Source organism: Diplotaxodon limnothrissa, linkage group LG8 (genome assembly GCF_057381915.1).
Source record: "Diplotaxodon limnothrissa isolate DT_005_m linkage group LG8, D_limnothrissa_male_GT1.1, whole genome shotgun sequence".
Lineage (NCBI taxonomy): Eukaryota > Metazoa > Chordata > Actinopteri > Cichliformes > Cichlidae > Diplotaxodon > Diplotaxodon limnothrissa.
The window spans coordinates 27,018,349-27,030,321 of record NC_140603.1 but is presented as its reverse complement, the minus strand read 5'-3'; the positions used below and the strand labels follow the sequence as shown (position 1 = coordinate 27,030,321).

At 41.8% G+C, this 11,973-nt stretch overlaps 1 protein-coding gene across 1 annotated transcript; it reads left to right on the top strand.

Annotated features, from left to right (window-relative positions):
• The first annotated feature begins 255 nt into the window (after positions 1–255).
• dhx8 (DEAH (Asp-Glu-Ala-His) box polypeptide 8) lies at positions 256–10,313 on the top strand. The gene is made up of 23 exons (XM_085361579.1): positions 256–409; positions 686–771; positions 850–922; positions 1,023–1,114; positions 1,515–1,621; positions 1,782–2,147; positions 2,313–2,457; positions 2,769–2,975; positions 3,060–3,147; positions 3,377–3,474; positions 5,148–5,295; positions 5,778–5,959; positions 6,653–6,847; positions 6,972–7,157; positions 7,247–7,457; positions 7,563–7,744; positions 7,996–8,136; positions 8,258–8,413; positions 8,596–8,733; positions 8,889–9,017; positions 9,432–9,628; positions 9,742–9,921; positions 10,022–10,313. The coding sequence occupies exons 1-23, from the start codon at positions 301–303 to the stop codon at positions 10,239–10,241; spliced, it is 3,636 nt and encodes a 1,211-aa protein (XP_085217705.1). The 5' UTR covers positions 256–300; the 3' UTR covers positions 10,242–10,313.
• The last annotated feature ends 1,660 nt before the right edge of the window (positions 10,314–11,973 follow it).

The following is an 11,973-nucleotide window of genomic DNA, read 5'->3' as shown; positions in this document are numbered from 1 at the left end:
AAACCATATACAGTTTATAAAACAAGCACAAAAGGCAAAATAAGGAGGAAAGCATATGGGCTAAGAACTGGCAAACCTCTTGCAAACGACATGAAATGAAAACCCCACATGTGAAGACATCTGTGGTGGAGACGTTTCAATTCAAATTTATTGTGAGGGTTTTGAGTGCCATCGTGTGGCAAGTAGGAGCCAGACCTTGAACTCTACTAAGTGTTTCCGTAAAGGGCGGAAGGGGATGTTGCCCATATCCAATATGTCTGCCGGCATCTACGTTGTGTGAACAAAAACAACTCGTGGACGATGGCAGACATCGGAGTCGACGAGCTATCGCAGCTCGAATATCTGTCTTTAGTGTCGAAAGTCTGCACGGAGCTTGACAACCACCTGGGAATAAATGACAAAGATTTAGGTACGTATTTTATGTCTTTAAAAATCGCCTTCTGCCAAAACTAGCTAGCTAGCTTATGCTAACTAGCGGTTGTTAGCAAACTAGCATCTGTATTTACTGTAAACATATGAGTTCTTTTTGGATGTATTGTGTCGTTTACTAGATTTAAAAAAACTTTACGTACTAATCATTCAATAAATTCGTTGTGGGTCACTTTTTAATGCTGGGATATAAACTTCGACAGTTATGAGTCTCATGTAGTTCTTCGTTAATGTGTTGTTTGTGGTTCCTTTATAGCTGAATTTGTCATCAGCCTTGCCGAAAAACAACCGAGCTTTGATGGATTCAAAGCACTTTTACTCGAAAATGGAGCCGAATTCACAGTAAGTTAGTCTCTACGAGTTGTTCATGAAGCTTATTGTTATTCAACTAAACATTAACGTTTTCTTCGCTTATTGTAGGATTCTCTCATCAGTAATCTGCTCAGGCTCATTCAGACGATGCGACCACCATCCAAAGCATCTACAAGTAAAGGTAAAGTAGTTAGGCTAACTGTAAACTGGGCAGCTAATGGTCCCAAGGACATATTTTACTCCTTAAAAGTGACATTTCTAACCGTGTGCTCCTCTTCCAGCATCTGAGTCTGTGGCTAAGCCGAAATCAGAAAAGGAAAAGCTGAGGGAGATGTTTCCTGCACTGTGTAGACCAAATGAGCCGGCACCGAAGGTGTGTGGCTTCATCACACTGACATGAAGCTGCAGTGTCCACATTATCTTTATTGCAAAACAAGCTTGTACACATGGGCGCTGTACAAAGAAACGATCTAAACACACACAGGGTGTCTTCTGTTGGCAATCAGGCTAAACGGTGTCACTAAGCTGGTTATCATTTTGATAAGTGAACCCAGGATTTTCCTTTTTGTGTTTACATGAAAGGGCTGGTGTTGGCAGTACAGCTAGGAGATGCAGCCTCAAAATTACAATATTTTAAGAAACTGCGATGATAATACAATATATACTGACAATATATACACAAAATACCAAATGTGGTATTGATGCTTGTAGGTAGGCAATAGAAACGTTGACCAATTTATGTTGACTGATTTTTGTTATACTGAACTTCGTAGGCTCTCCTGGATGAAGATGATGTTAAAGTAGCAGCTGATGCCATGAAGGAACTGGAAATGTTCATGCCCAGTGTCAGTGGGACAGAGTCCAAAGGGAGCAAGAACAGGTAAGACTCAAGTCACTGGTCACATTTCATTGTCATGTTGGGTTTATTTAAATCTCTGATACCTGTGCTCCAACTAGCAAACTTGCGACAGCTGTTTGAATTCAGGATATTATTGTTGTGTTTATTGTATTATGTATTTCTGGCTCTTCTCCTCTCGTAGATCAGAAAAAAACAGGCGAAGTCGCAGCAGAAGCAGAGAAAAAGACAGACACAGAGATCGAGACAGAGATCGGGAAAAGGACCGAAAGAGACGGCATCGTTCCAGATCCTATTCCAGATCCAGGTCACGCTCCAGAGACCGTGATCGGCATAGAGATAGAGACCGTGGCAAGAGAAGAGACAAATCTTCCCGCTGGTCTGAGCGCTCACCTAGTCCGAGAAAAGACCAAGAGAGAGAGTCTGACCGCTGGAAGGACAAACACGTGGATCGCCCTCCACCTGAGGAACCTTCTGTTGGTGATATCTACAATGGAAAGGTTACCAGCATCATGCAGTTTGGATGCTTTGTTCAGCTTGAGGGACTCAGGTTAGTATAAGGTCGCAAACATTGTATAAATATACTTTCAGTTTTAAAGGGGTCTGCTGGTTACTAAAGATGTTTTCAGTGCATACTATTTAGAGATGTCTCCTCTTTTGTCCTGTCTCTTATTTCATTGTTAAAGTTGTCCATGATCATCTTCTCAATTTCTAGGAAGCGATGGGAGGGTCTGGTCCACATTTCTGAGCTGCGCAGGGAGGGTCGTGTGGCCAACGTGGCCGACGTTGTTAGCAAAGGCCAAAGAGTCAAAGTCAAGGTGCTCTCATTCACAGGGTCCAAGACCAGCCTCAGTATGAAGGTAAAAAAACAAAACATAACAGTGTGGTGCTCAGTTGATTTTAGAGTAGTAAGTAGAGATTTTCTGTGTTAAAGTGAAGGAAGTTTTCAGATGTCTTCCTTCTGATCCTGTCTGAAGAAATAAGATTTTTATCAAATAATTTGTGCTTAATTAATTTCACATTTATTATATTATAAATGTATGTATTTATTCATTCTGGTGAGTTTCAGCCAGTAGAACTAAATCAAATTTTCCTTGAGATTTTTCAGCTGTTGTATCTCAGCTCCAGGTACAGATAATGGAACGTTTTTATTTCCTCCTCTGTTTGCCAGGATGTAGACCAGGAGACGGGAGAAGACCTGAACCCCAACAGGAGGAGGAACGTTGGCCCCGACGGGGGGGAGGAAATTTCCATGAGGAATCCTGATCGGCCGAGCAACCTGAACCTCGGCCACGCGCCGGAGCTGGAACAGGATGACACACTGGAGCGCAAGAGGCTCACCAAAATCTCAGACCCAGAGAAGTGGGAGATCAAACAGGTGGGTTCACATTTGAAGTGGCTGAAGCTTCGTTTATGTCTGTGCGTCTATCTAATTTTAAAAGGTGTTTGTTAAAATCATCAGATGATTGCTGCCAATGTTTTGTCCAAAGAAGAATTTCCTGATTTTGATGATGAGACAGGCATCCTTCCTAAAGTTGATGATGAAGAGGGTAAGAAATTGTTTTGTCTATGACTGAACTGCTTTAATAAATGAGTAATTCAGGCTAGTAAAGGCACTTAATAAAACAGTCATCAAGTATTTAAACAATTTCAGTTTTTTAGCATTAAGCATAAATATTTAATACTATCTTGTATATTTGGGTTAGGGTTAGCTCTTGTTCATGTGAACCATGACTAAGTGTGACCTGATTGCTAACTGGTTGGTTTCATTTCATACAGATGAAGACTTGGAAATTGAGCTGGTTGAAGAGGAACCACCGTTTCTGAGAGGCCACACGAAGCAAAGCATGGACATGAGCCCTGTCAAGATTGTCAAGGTAACAGTAGAAGTTTGAGTGAAAGGAAAAAAAGAATAAACTAGGAGTAAATTTTCAAAAAATGATCAGGCCATAAAGTTTTCCAGCACCCTGCTGTGATTTATAAATTGAATTAATTATATTATAATTCTGGCGAAATATTCTTGTTTATATTTAATAGTTAAATTTAAGCATCTCGGCAGTCAAACAAACAGAACGTCCCTGGTTTGAATCCATTGGCCAGCTGGAGCCTTTCTGTAAGGAATTTGCATGTGTTTCCTGCTTGGGTTCTCTCTAGGTTCCTCCCAGTGGAACATGCAGATTAGGTCAATTGGTAATGCTGAGTTGGCTGTAGGTGTGAGTGGTTGTGTCAGCGCTGGGATAGACTGGTGAACCTTTCCAACCAGCTTAACCACAGCCTTGAGCAAGAATGGTGAAAAAAGATGGATGAGTTTATAAATTTTTAATGTTATGAAGTAAATGAGTTTCTGTAATACCGTATTTTCACGACCATAAGGCGCACTGTGCTAAAAGGCGCAGTCTCAGTTATGTGTGCCATTACTGTATTTAACACACACATAAGGCGCACTGGATCATAGGGCGCATACAAGTACCGTATGCGTATTTAAAAATAAAGCGGGAGCAAACCTGAGTTCGGTACCTTACTCACATTTTTATTACCAATAATCGTCATCATCAACAACACACAAGCATACAAGTGTGCGTATTTAAAAATAAAGCAGGAGCAAAACAAAGTTCGGTACTCACATTTTTATCATCAATCAAACCCATCGAAGTCCTCATCCTCTGTGTCTGAATTGAACAGCTGCGCTGAATCTCCATCAAACATTACAGGTTCACTTTCTTCACTGTCAGAGTCACTTTCCGTGCCATGCGGCTCCTCGGAAATGATGCCGGCTTTTGCGAAAGCTCGAACAACAGTGCCAGCAGACATGTTAGCCCAAGCATCTACAATCCATTCGCAAATTGTGGCGTAACTCGCCCGGCGCTGCCTTCCACTCTTTGTGCCAAGCACAACAGTAAAAGAAGACTTTTCATACCCCGTTGTGCGTATCGCTACCGTGCTGGTCCCCTTCTCCACAGTGTGACTCACTGGGATGTCAAAAGTGAGCGGGACCTCGTCCATGTTAGTGATGTGGCTGGGCTGGATGTGTTTGCTGCAGTAGGGGCGGAAGATGGCCAGCTTTTCCTTATAATCCGCTGGAAGTTGCTGCGCTACCGTAGTCCTGGTCCGGATGGAAAAATGGCACCGTTTCATAAAAAGTGAAAGTGAAACTGCTTTTAGCCGAATGGTGACCGTCGAAACGCTTCTCCCGCTCGTTCTTTGCTCGATGATCCACCGCTCGAGTCTTTCCTCCAACTCTGCCACACTTCACCCTTTAGCGTTCTCATGGTGTTCTCTACTACGTCCTCATTACAACACACAGGGCGCACTGCGCTATAGGGCGCGCCGTACTTTTTGAAGAAAATCTAAGACTTTTAAGTGCGCCTTATGGTCGTGAAAATACGGTATATCACCATGGACTGATTCAGGAAAAGGCACAACTTGGTGCATAAAACACCATCTCCTGCAGATAGTGATCTTATAGTCAGAGCAATACAGTATGTGGTTTAATTTGGATTTAAGGATTTATATGGTATTTAATTATGATCTCTTCCTGTGCTCTTCATAGAATCCAGATGGCTCGCTGTCCCAGGCAGCCATGATGCAGAGTGCTCTGGCAAAAGAGAGACGAGAACTGAAGCAGGCGGCGCGGGAAGCAGAGATGGACTCCATCCCCATGGGGCTGAACAAACACTGGGTTGACCCGCTGCCAGATGGTTAGAAATCTTTTGGACGTCCTCATTAAATCAGTTTTAAACTAATGCTAAATAGGAGTTTGTTGAGCAACACATCTGCAATCGTGACATGAGGAAGTATCTTAAATTGGGTTTTCAGATGTTATTGGACAATATTTTATCTTTGCTTTTGGATAAGCTTTAAATTAATGTAGCACTGTAGCATGTATGCTAGCCCTGCTTATTAAAAACCACAGCCCAGACACGACACTTCCTCCATGCTGGCAGACAGCACCCCTCAGGCTTGCCGGTACTGGAGATAGTTATCTGGTTTCCTGCCGCCCCCCATCTGGCCGGAATAGTCTTGTCATGGTTTAGTGTGCCTGTGTGCCCTCCTTAAGCACAAGGTGGTCTAGATGGCTTCCACTGGTGGGCATTATTCTGCCAACCCAACAGAGATGTAGCTTAATATGCGGTCAAACTTGAGTTGTAAAGCTAGATATATTTCCTCTTCTCTCTTACAGTTGATGGTCGACAGATTGCCGCTAACATGAGAGGCATTGGCATGATGCCCAATGACATCCCAGAGTGGAAGAAACATGCGTTTGGAGGGAACAAGGCATCCTATGGAAAGAAGACCCAACTCTCTATCCTGGAGCAGAGAGAGAGCCTACCCATCTACAAGCTGAAAGAGCAGCTCATTCAGGTTCATTACAGTTTAAACTCAGTGGGAGAAATTTCTGAGATTTAGTTTCACGTTTCAAAAATTTGTTTCTAACTGAATCTATTCAAAGATGGCTGCAGGTTGTTAAACGTCCTAGGCAGACACTTTCACCTATAAATGGCCTTTAAAAAGAAAAGAAATGACTAAAATTGGACTTTGAAAGTTTAGATTGCTCAATCTGACTGTTGGGCTAATATGGTCATTTATAGTTTGAGCGTTTCAGGGTATGTTGTGTAATAAAAAACTTATGAAATACTAAAACATTCTCAGCCTAAAAACATCCTCAAAATACAAAAATCCACAAAGCTTCAGCCCAGTGGGGTGGAAATATTGACATGTGCAAGTCTAATAACAAATAGCTATCCTAAAGAGGATATTTTCACGTTTTTTCTAAGATTTAGCAATGACATTTTCAAGTTGATATGTAAAAGTTCTTAAAATGTTTTACATTAACTTGGTCCTTGATGTTGATGATTAGGTTAATTGAGCTTTTAGTAATGTTAATGACCAGATTTTTAGCTGGTGTCTTCTTTCTTCTGGTTCTGACTAAGTAAAATACAACACCCCCAATAAAAACTCTGTTATTCCCTCTAAAAAAAATAAACCCAAATAAGGATGGATGCTTTTTGTTTACCAGTTACTAACTGTTGCCGTGTCCTTGTTAATCTGTTGCAGGCTGTTCACGACAACCAGATCCTGATCGTCATTGGAGAGACGGGATCTGGAAAGACCACACAGATCACCCAGTACCTGGCAGAGGCTGGTTACACAGCCAGGGGGAAGATTGGCTGTACGCAGCCCCGTCGTGTGGCTGCCATGTCAGTGGCTAAGAGAGTCTCTGAGGAGTACGGTTGTTGTCTGGGACAAGAGGTGAGTTAAATATTTCTGATCTTGAGTAAAGTGCAATCGTGTTACAGTATATAATTACTGAGCACCTTTTGCACACTGCAGCTTTGCTTAATCTCATTGGGACTTATCTTTTTGTGTTTTCCAGGTGGGCTACACCATCCGTTTTGAGGATTGCACAAGTCCTGAGACTGTAATCAAGTACATGACAGACGGTATGTTATTGAGAGAGTGTTTGATTGACTCAGAGTTGGGTCAGTACGCCATTATCATGTTAGATGAAGCTCATGAGAGGACAATCCACACTGATGTTCTTTTTGGCCTCCTCAAGAAGGTAAGCAAAGGTTTCCTACATTTAATCTATGACTTAATGGAGAATCAGAGACAAAAGGGATTCTGAGTGTTTCTTCTTGTGTTTGTCAGACTGTACAGAAGCGCACAGACATGAAGCTTATTGTGACATCAGCTACACTGGATGCTGTGAAGTTCTCTCAGTATTTCTATGAAGCACCCATCTTCACCATCCCCGGCAGAACGTATCCAGTAGAGGTTCTTTACACCAAAGAACCTGAGACGGACTACCTGGATGCCAGCCTCATCACTGTCATGCAGATTCATCTGACTGAGCCTCCAGGTATGTTTTTTTTCTCTTTAAGTCATGAAAAATGGATGTTCTTTCCACCTTTGGACTCTAGTATCAGTCCATGTCATCCATCTTACTGTGACTCTTCCTTTGCAGGAGACATCCTGGTGTTTTTAACTGGACAGGAGGAGATCGACACAGCCTGTGAGATCCTTTATGAGCGAATGAAGTCTCTTGGGCCTGATGTTCCTGAGCTGATCATTCTGCCAGTTTATTCTGCCCTGCCCAGTGAGATGCAGACCAGAATCTTTGACCCAGCACCCCCAGGCAGCAGAAAGGTACTTTCAGTAAATCTTTAGAATCTATAGAAACATATAACATTCGTTTTGTTCAAAGATTACAATTTGTGTAACTGTCTGTCCCTTTTCATTTGTCTGTAGAACTAAAAGTTTGGTTCATTTAATATGTTTCAGTGATTTAGTCAGTGTGTTTAGTATTTTTGTGGCCTTATATTGACATGGGTAAAGTCAATTCCGGATATTTTGTTGCTTCAGAGCAAATATATAACGTCCTTTGTTCTTTCTCTCAGGTTGTCATCGCCACAAACATTGCAGAGACCTCTCTGACCATCGATGGAATCTATTATGTTGTAGATCCAGGCTTTGTCAAGCAGAAAGTGTACAACTCTAAGACTGGCATTGATCAGCTGGTGGTGACGCCAATCTCACAGGTACAGCAGTTTTGTGATGTACTTGATGTTGTAGCAAAGGAGGTCTTAGAGCCTCGCTGAAGGCATTAGTGTTTCAAAATGATTTAGTGTGACATAAAACTCTTTATTGTATTTGCTCCAGGCTCAGGCTAAGCAGAGGGCAGGTCGTGCCGGCAGAACAGGCCCTGGAAAGTGTTACAGGCTGTACACTGAGAGAGCCTACAGAGATGAGATGCTGACAACCAATGTACCTGAAATCCAGAGAACCAACTTGGCCAGCACTGTGCTGTCGCTGAAGGTAGGAGCTGTTGTCCTTCAGTTCTTATCATGCATAGGATGACATCCTGCGTTATTGAGAAGAAGAAATTAAATGAGTTAAAAAACAAACAAACAAAACAACTAACAGACAGGAGAAGTAAACTAGACCTCTGCTTTAACATTTCAGATCACTAACGTTCATATTAATATTTACTCCTCCAGGCAATGGGCATCAATGATCTGCTGTCTTTTGACTTCATGGACGCTCCTCCTATGGAGACTCTGATCACAGCCATGGAGCAGCTCTACACCTTAGGAGCTCTGGACGATGAAGGCTTACTCACACGACTGGGTCGAAGGGTAAGGATGTTTTTACCCAATGGTTTCTCTTTGCTGCAAAGAAGAGCAGATAAATCTACATGTAATCAGATTTATGTAGCTGTATTTTCTTTAACTTCTTGTCTTTCTGTTATTCTGATAAGACTTTTAATCTCCTGTGCGTTTGTGTCTGCTAGATGGCTGAGTTCCCTCTGGAGCCCATGTTGTGTAAGATGCTGATCATGTCCGTCCATCTGGGCTGCAGCGAAGAGATGCTCACAATCGTGTCGATGCTGTCTGTGCAGAATGTCTTTTACAGGCCTAAGGTATGCTTTGAACACCGTCCAGTCATTTCTACACATCTCATTCCTTATCTGTGTAAGCAGTCATGCAATGTGTTGTGGTAGCGCTTCCTTTGAATCAATGGAGCATTGAATCCACTACGGTTTAACTGCATTAAGTTGAGATCAAGGCCACTTTATACAGATTAGTGGATGTCCAGTGGAAATGAACACTTCTGGGAAATCTTTAGCAACCTCAGGACTTATTTACTTCAGATGTTTTTAGAAACATTTAAACTTGAAAATGCAAAGTTTCATAAAAACTTTACAAATGTTGAAAGTGGCTATGAGAGCTGCAGCTGAGTGTTTGTGATGTTTTTAACATTTTTATAGTAAAAGATTTTGAAATGTATTCTGAATTCAATGATTCTCCCCCCCCCCCCATTTTTTGTGTTAAAGGACAAGCAGGCCTTGGCTGACCAGAAGAAGGCAAAGTTCCACCAACCTGAGGGCGATCACCTCACCCTGCTAGCTGTCTACAACTCCTGGAAGAACAACAAGTTCTCCAACCCCTGGTGCTACGAGAACTTCATCCAGGCTCGCTCCCTGCGCAGAGCCCAGGATATCCGCAAACAGATGCTGGGGATCATGGACAGGTACATTAGGGCCAAAATGTTAAATACTAAAAATCAAAAATCACTTTAAATGTTAACGGTAGCGCAAGAAATTATATTGCTTAGAAAGATTTAACATGTTCTTTTCTCTCTAGACATAAACTGGATGTAGTATCTTGTGGTAAAGCTACTGTGCGAGTCCAGAAAGCCATCTGCAGTGGTTTCTTCAGGAATGCGGCCAAAAAAGATCCTCAGGAGGGCTACAGAACCCTGATAGACCAGCAAGTTGTTTACATCCACCCCTCCAGTGCTCTGTTCAACCGGCAGCCTGAGTGGTATGTCAGCATTTCAGTTTTACTGTGCCACAGCGAAAGAGGAAGTAAATCTTTCTTGCAAGTTGGGCACTGTCTGATTTCTCAAATTCTTTGTCGACAGGGTTGTGTACCACGAGCTGGTGCTGACTACAAAGGAGTACATGCGTGAGGTGACCACCATCGACCCTCGCTGGCTGGTGGAGTTCGCACCTGCCTTCTTTAAAGTGTCCGACCCCACCCGCCTCAGCAAGCAGAAGAAACAGCAGCGCCTCGAGCCCCTGTACAACCGTTACGAAGAGCCCAACGCTTGGAGAATCTCACGCGCCTTCAGACGCCGATAATGTGTGTGACATCACAAACGCGCAACTCGGGTACTTGGACAGTAGTGGCAAAGTCGGACGTGTGGTCTCGTACCAGCACTGGGAAAACCCTGCAGGATGAAGGGTTTGCGTCACAGTTTGATTTGACGCTGCAGTCAGTCCTCCTTTCAGTTTTGTAAACAGTGTACATTTTCCACCAAAACTTACTGATCACATTTCTGTATTCGTCTTGACTTTTTGTTGTTGTTTTGTTTTTAAAAAAAATTGAGATGGGATGGGAATCTTGGTGTCAGTTGTTTTAGAAACACCAGAGGTATTTCCTTTGTTTAAGACTAGCAGGAAAAATTGGCGATTTTAATGTTCTGTTTGCAGATTTTGCAAAACAATTTATATTTATTTCTATTCTCTAAATTGTAACAGTAATATTGTACTGCAATGTTAAGTCTTAAGTAATGACCTAAAGGAAATCATAATGGGCTTTTATATTTTAACTAATCGACTGATGTCAGAGTAAAAGGATGGAAAAACATTTGTTTGATGTATTTTGTACAGGAATTGAGACTTTCACTTGTCGGTGTATCAAAGAATTACAGTGAAACTATGAAAACGTGTTCTCATTAAATACTGAATTTTCCTAAGCCTGTTGAGATTTTGTTGTCATCCATCCATTTTTATCCAGCTATCTGAAGTCGAGTCAGAGCTTTTTCCCTTCCTCCTGAGGGATGCCGAATGCCAGACAGATCTCTGGGTTAGGTGTGCCAGAAAAACATCCAATGGGAGTCATCCAGGAGAGGTCCTCATCAGATGCCCAAACCACCTTAGCTGATTTGTTTTGGATGGGAAGGTGGGGTGGCTGCTCTGAGCTTCCTCTGCATGTCCAAGTTACTCTTCCTGATCAGTTGGTAAATTAAAAGCTTTAACTTCTAGCTCAGCTTTCTCTTCACAACCATCAGTAACACCGCTGACTCGTAAGCTCTTCTTACGAAGGTAGAGAATGGTACACTGGAAATTTTCCTGAGGGGGAAATTGTGGTATTGTAGCTAGGCACAAAGAGGAGAATAAAAATGAGCCAAAGAAGTTAATAGAAGAAAAACAATTACAGAAATTTGAATGAGGATGTTTAAAAATGCATGAAAAAGATCAATTTGATAACTTTGATGTTAAGGGTGGATATGCTAGGGATTAAGAATCAGCGGTGGTAACAAGCTAACAGGTAACCTAAGGACACCTAAGAAAATATATGAAAAGTCTTATATGAAGATGGAAACTCAAGATTTAAAACTTTAGGATGTTTACAAAGAGACACACTAAATGTAACCAGAGGTTTTCATTACCAGAATTATTCCACAGGCCACTTACAATATATTTTTAATAATGGGATTATCAATATATATATATGTATAGTATTGGGTTATTAATGAGTTAAAAATAAAACGTGAAGGCTAGGTGAGTATAAGCGCATAAGCCAAAAAAATTGCTTAATGCATATTAACCTTGAGCTATGTAGAGTTGCCCAACAGGGGGCAGCAGTGCTGAAACATTTAGCTTCAATCACGAGAAGCGAAATGGCGTTTGACGTGTAACAACTTGCACGTTTGTGTTTGGTGTGCACAGAGCTGGAGAATCTTGATGACAACATTACTCATAAAGACATAATTAGTTATCTTGACATTGCTTAATTGTAAAGATGTGTGATAAAGTTCGTCCTAGGAGTGTAAAGTTAGGATGAACTGCTGAGCATAGGTTGCTGTGT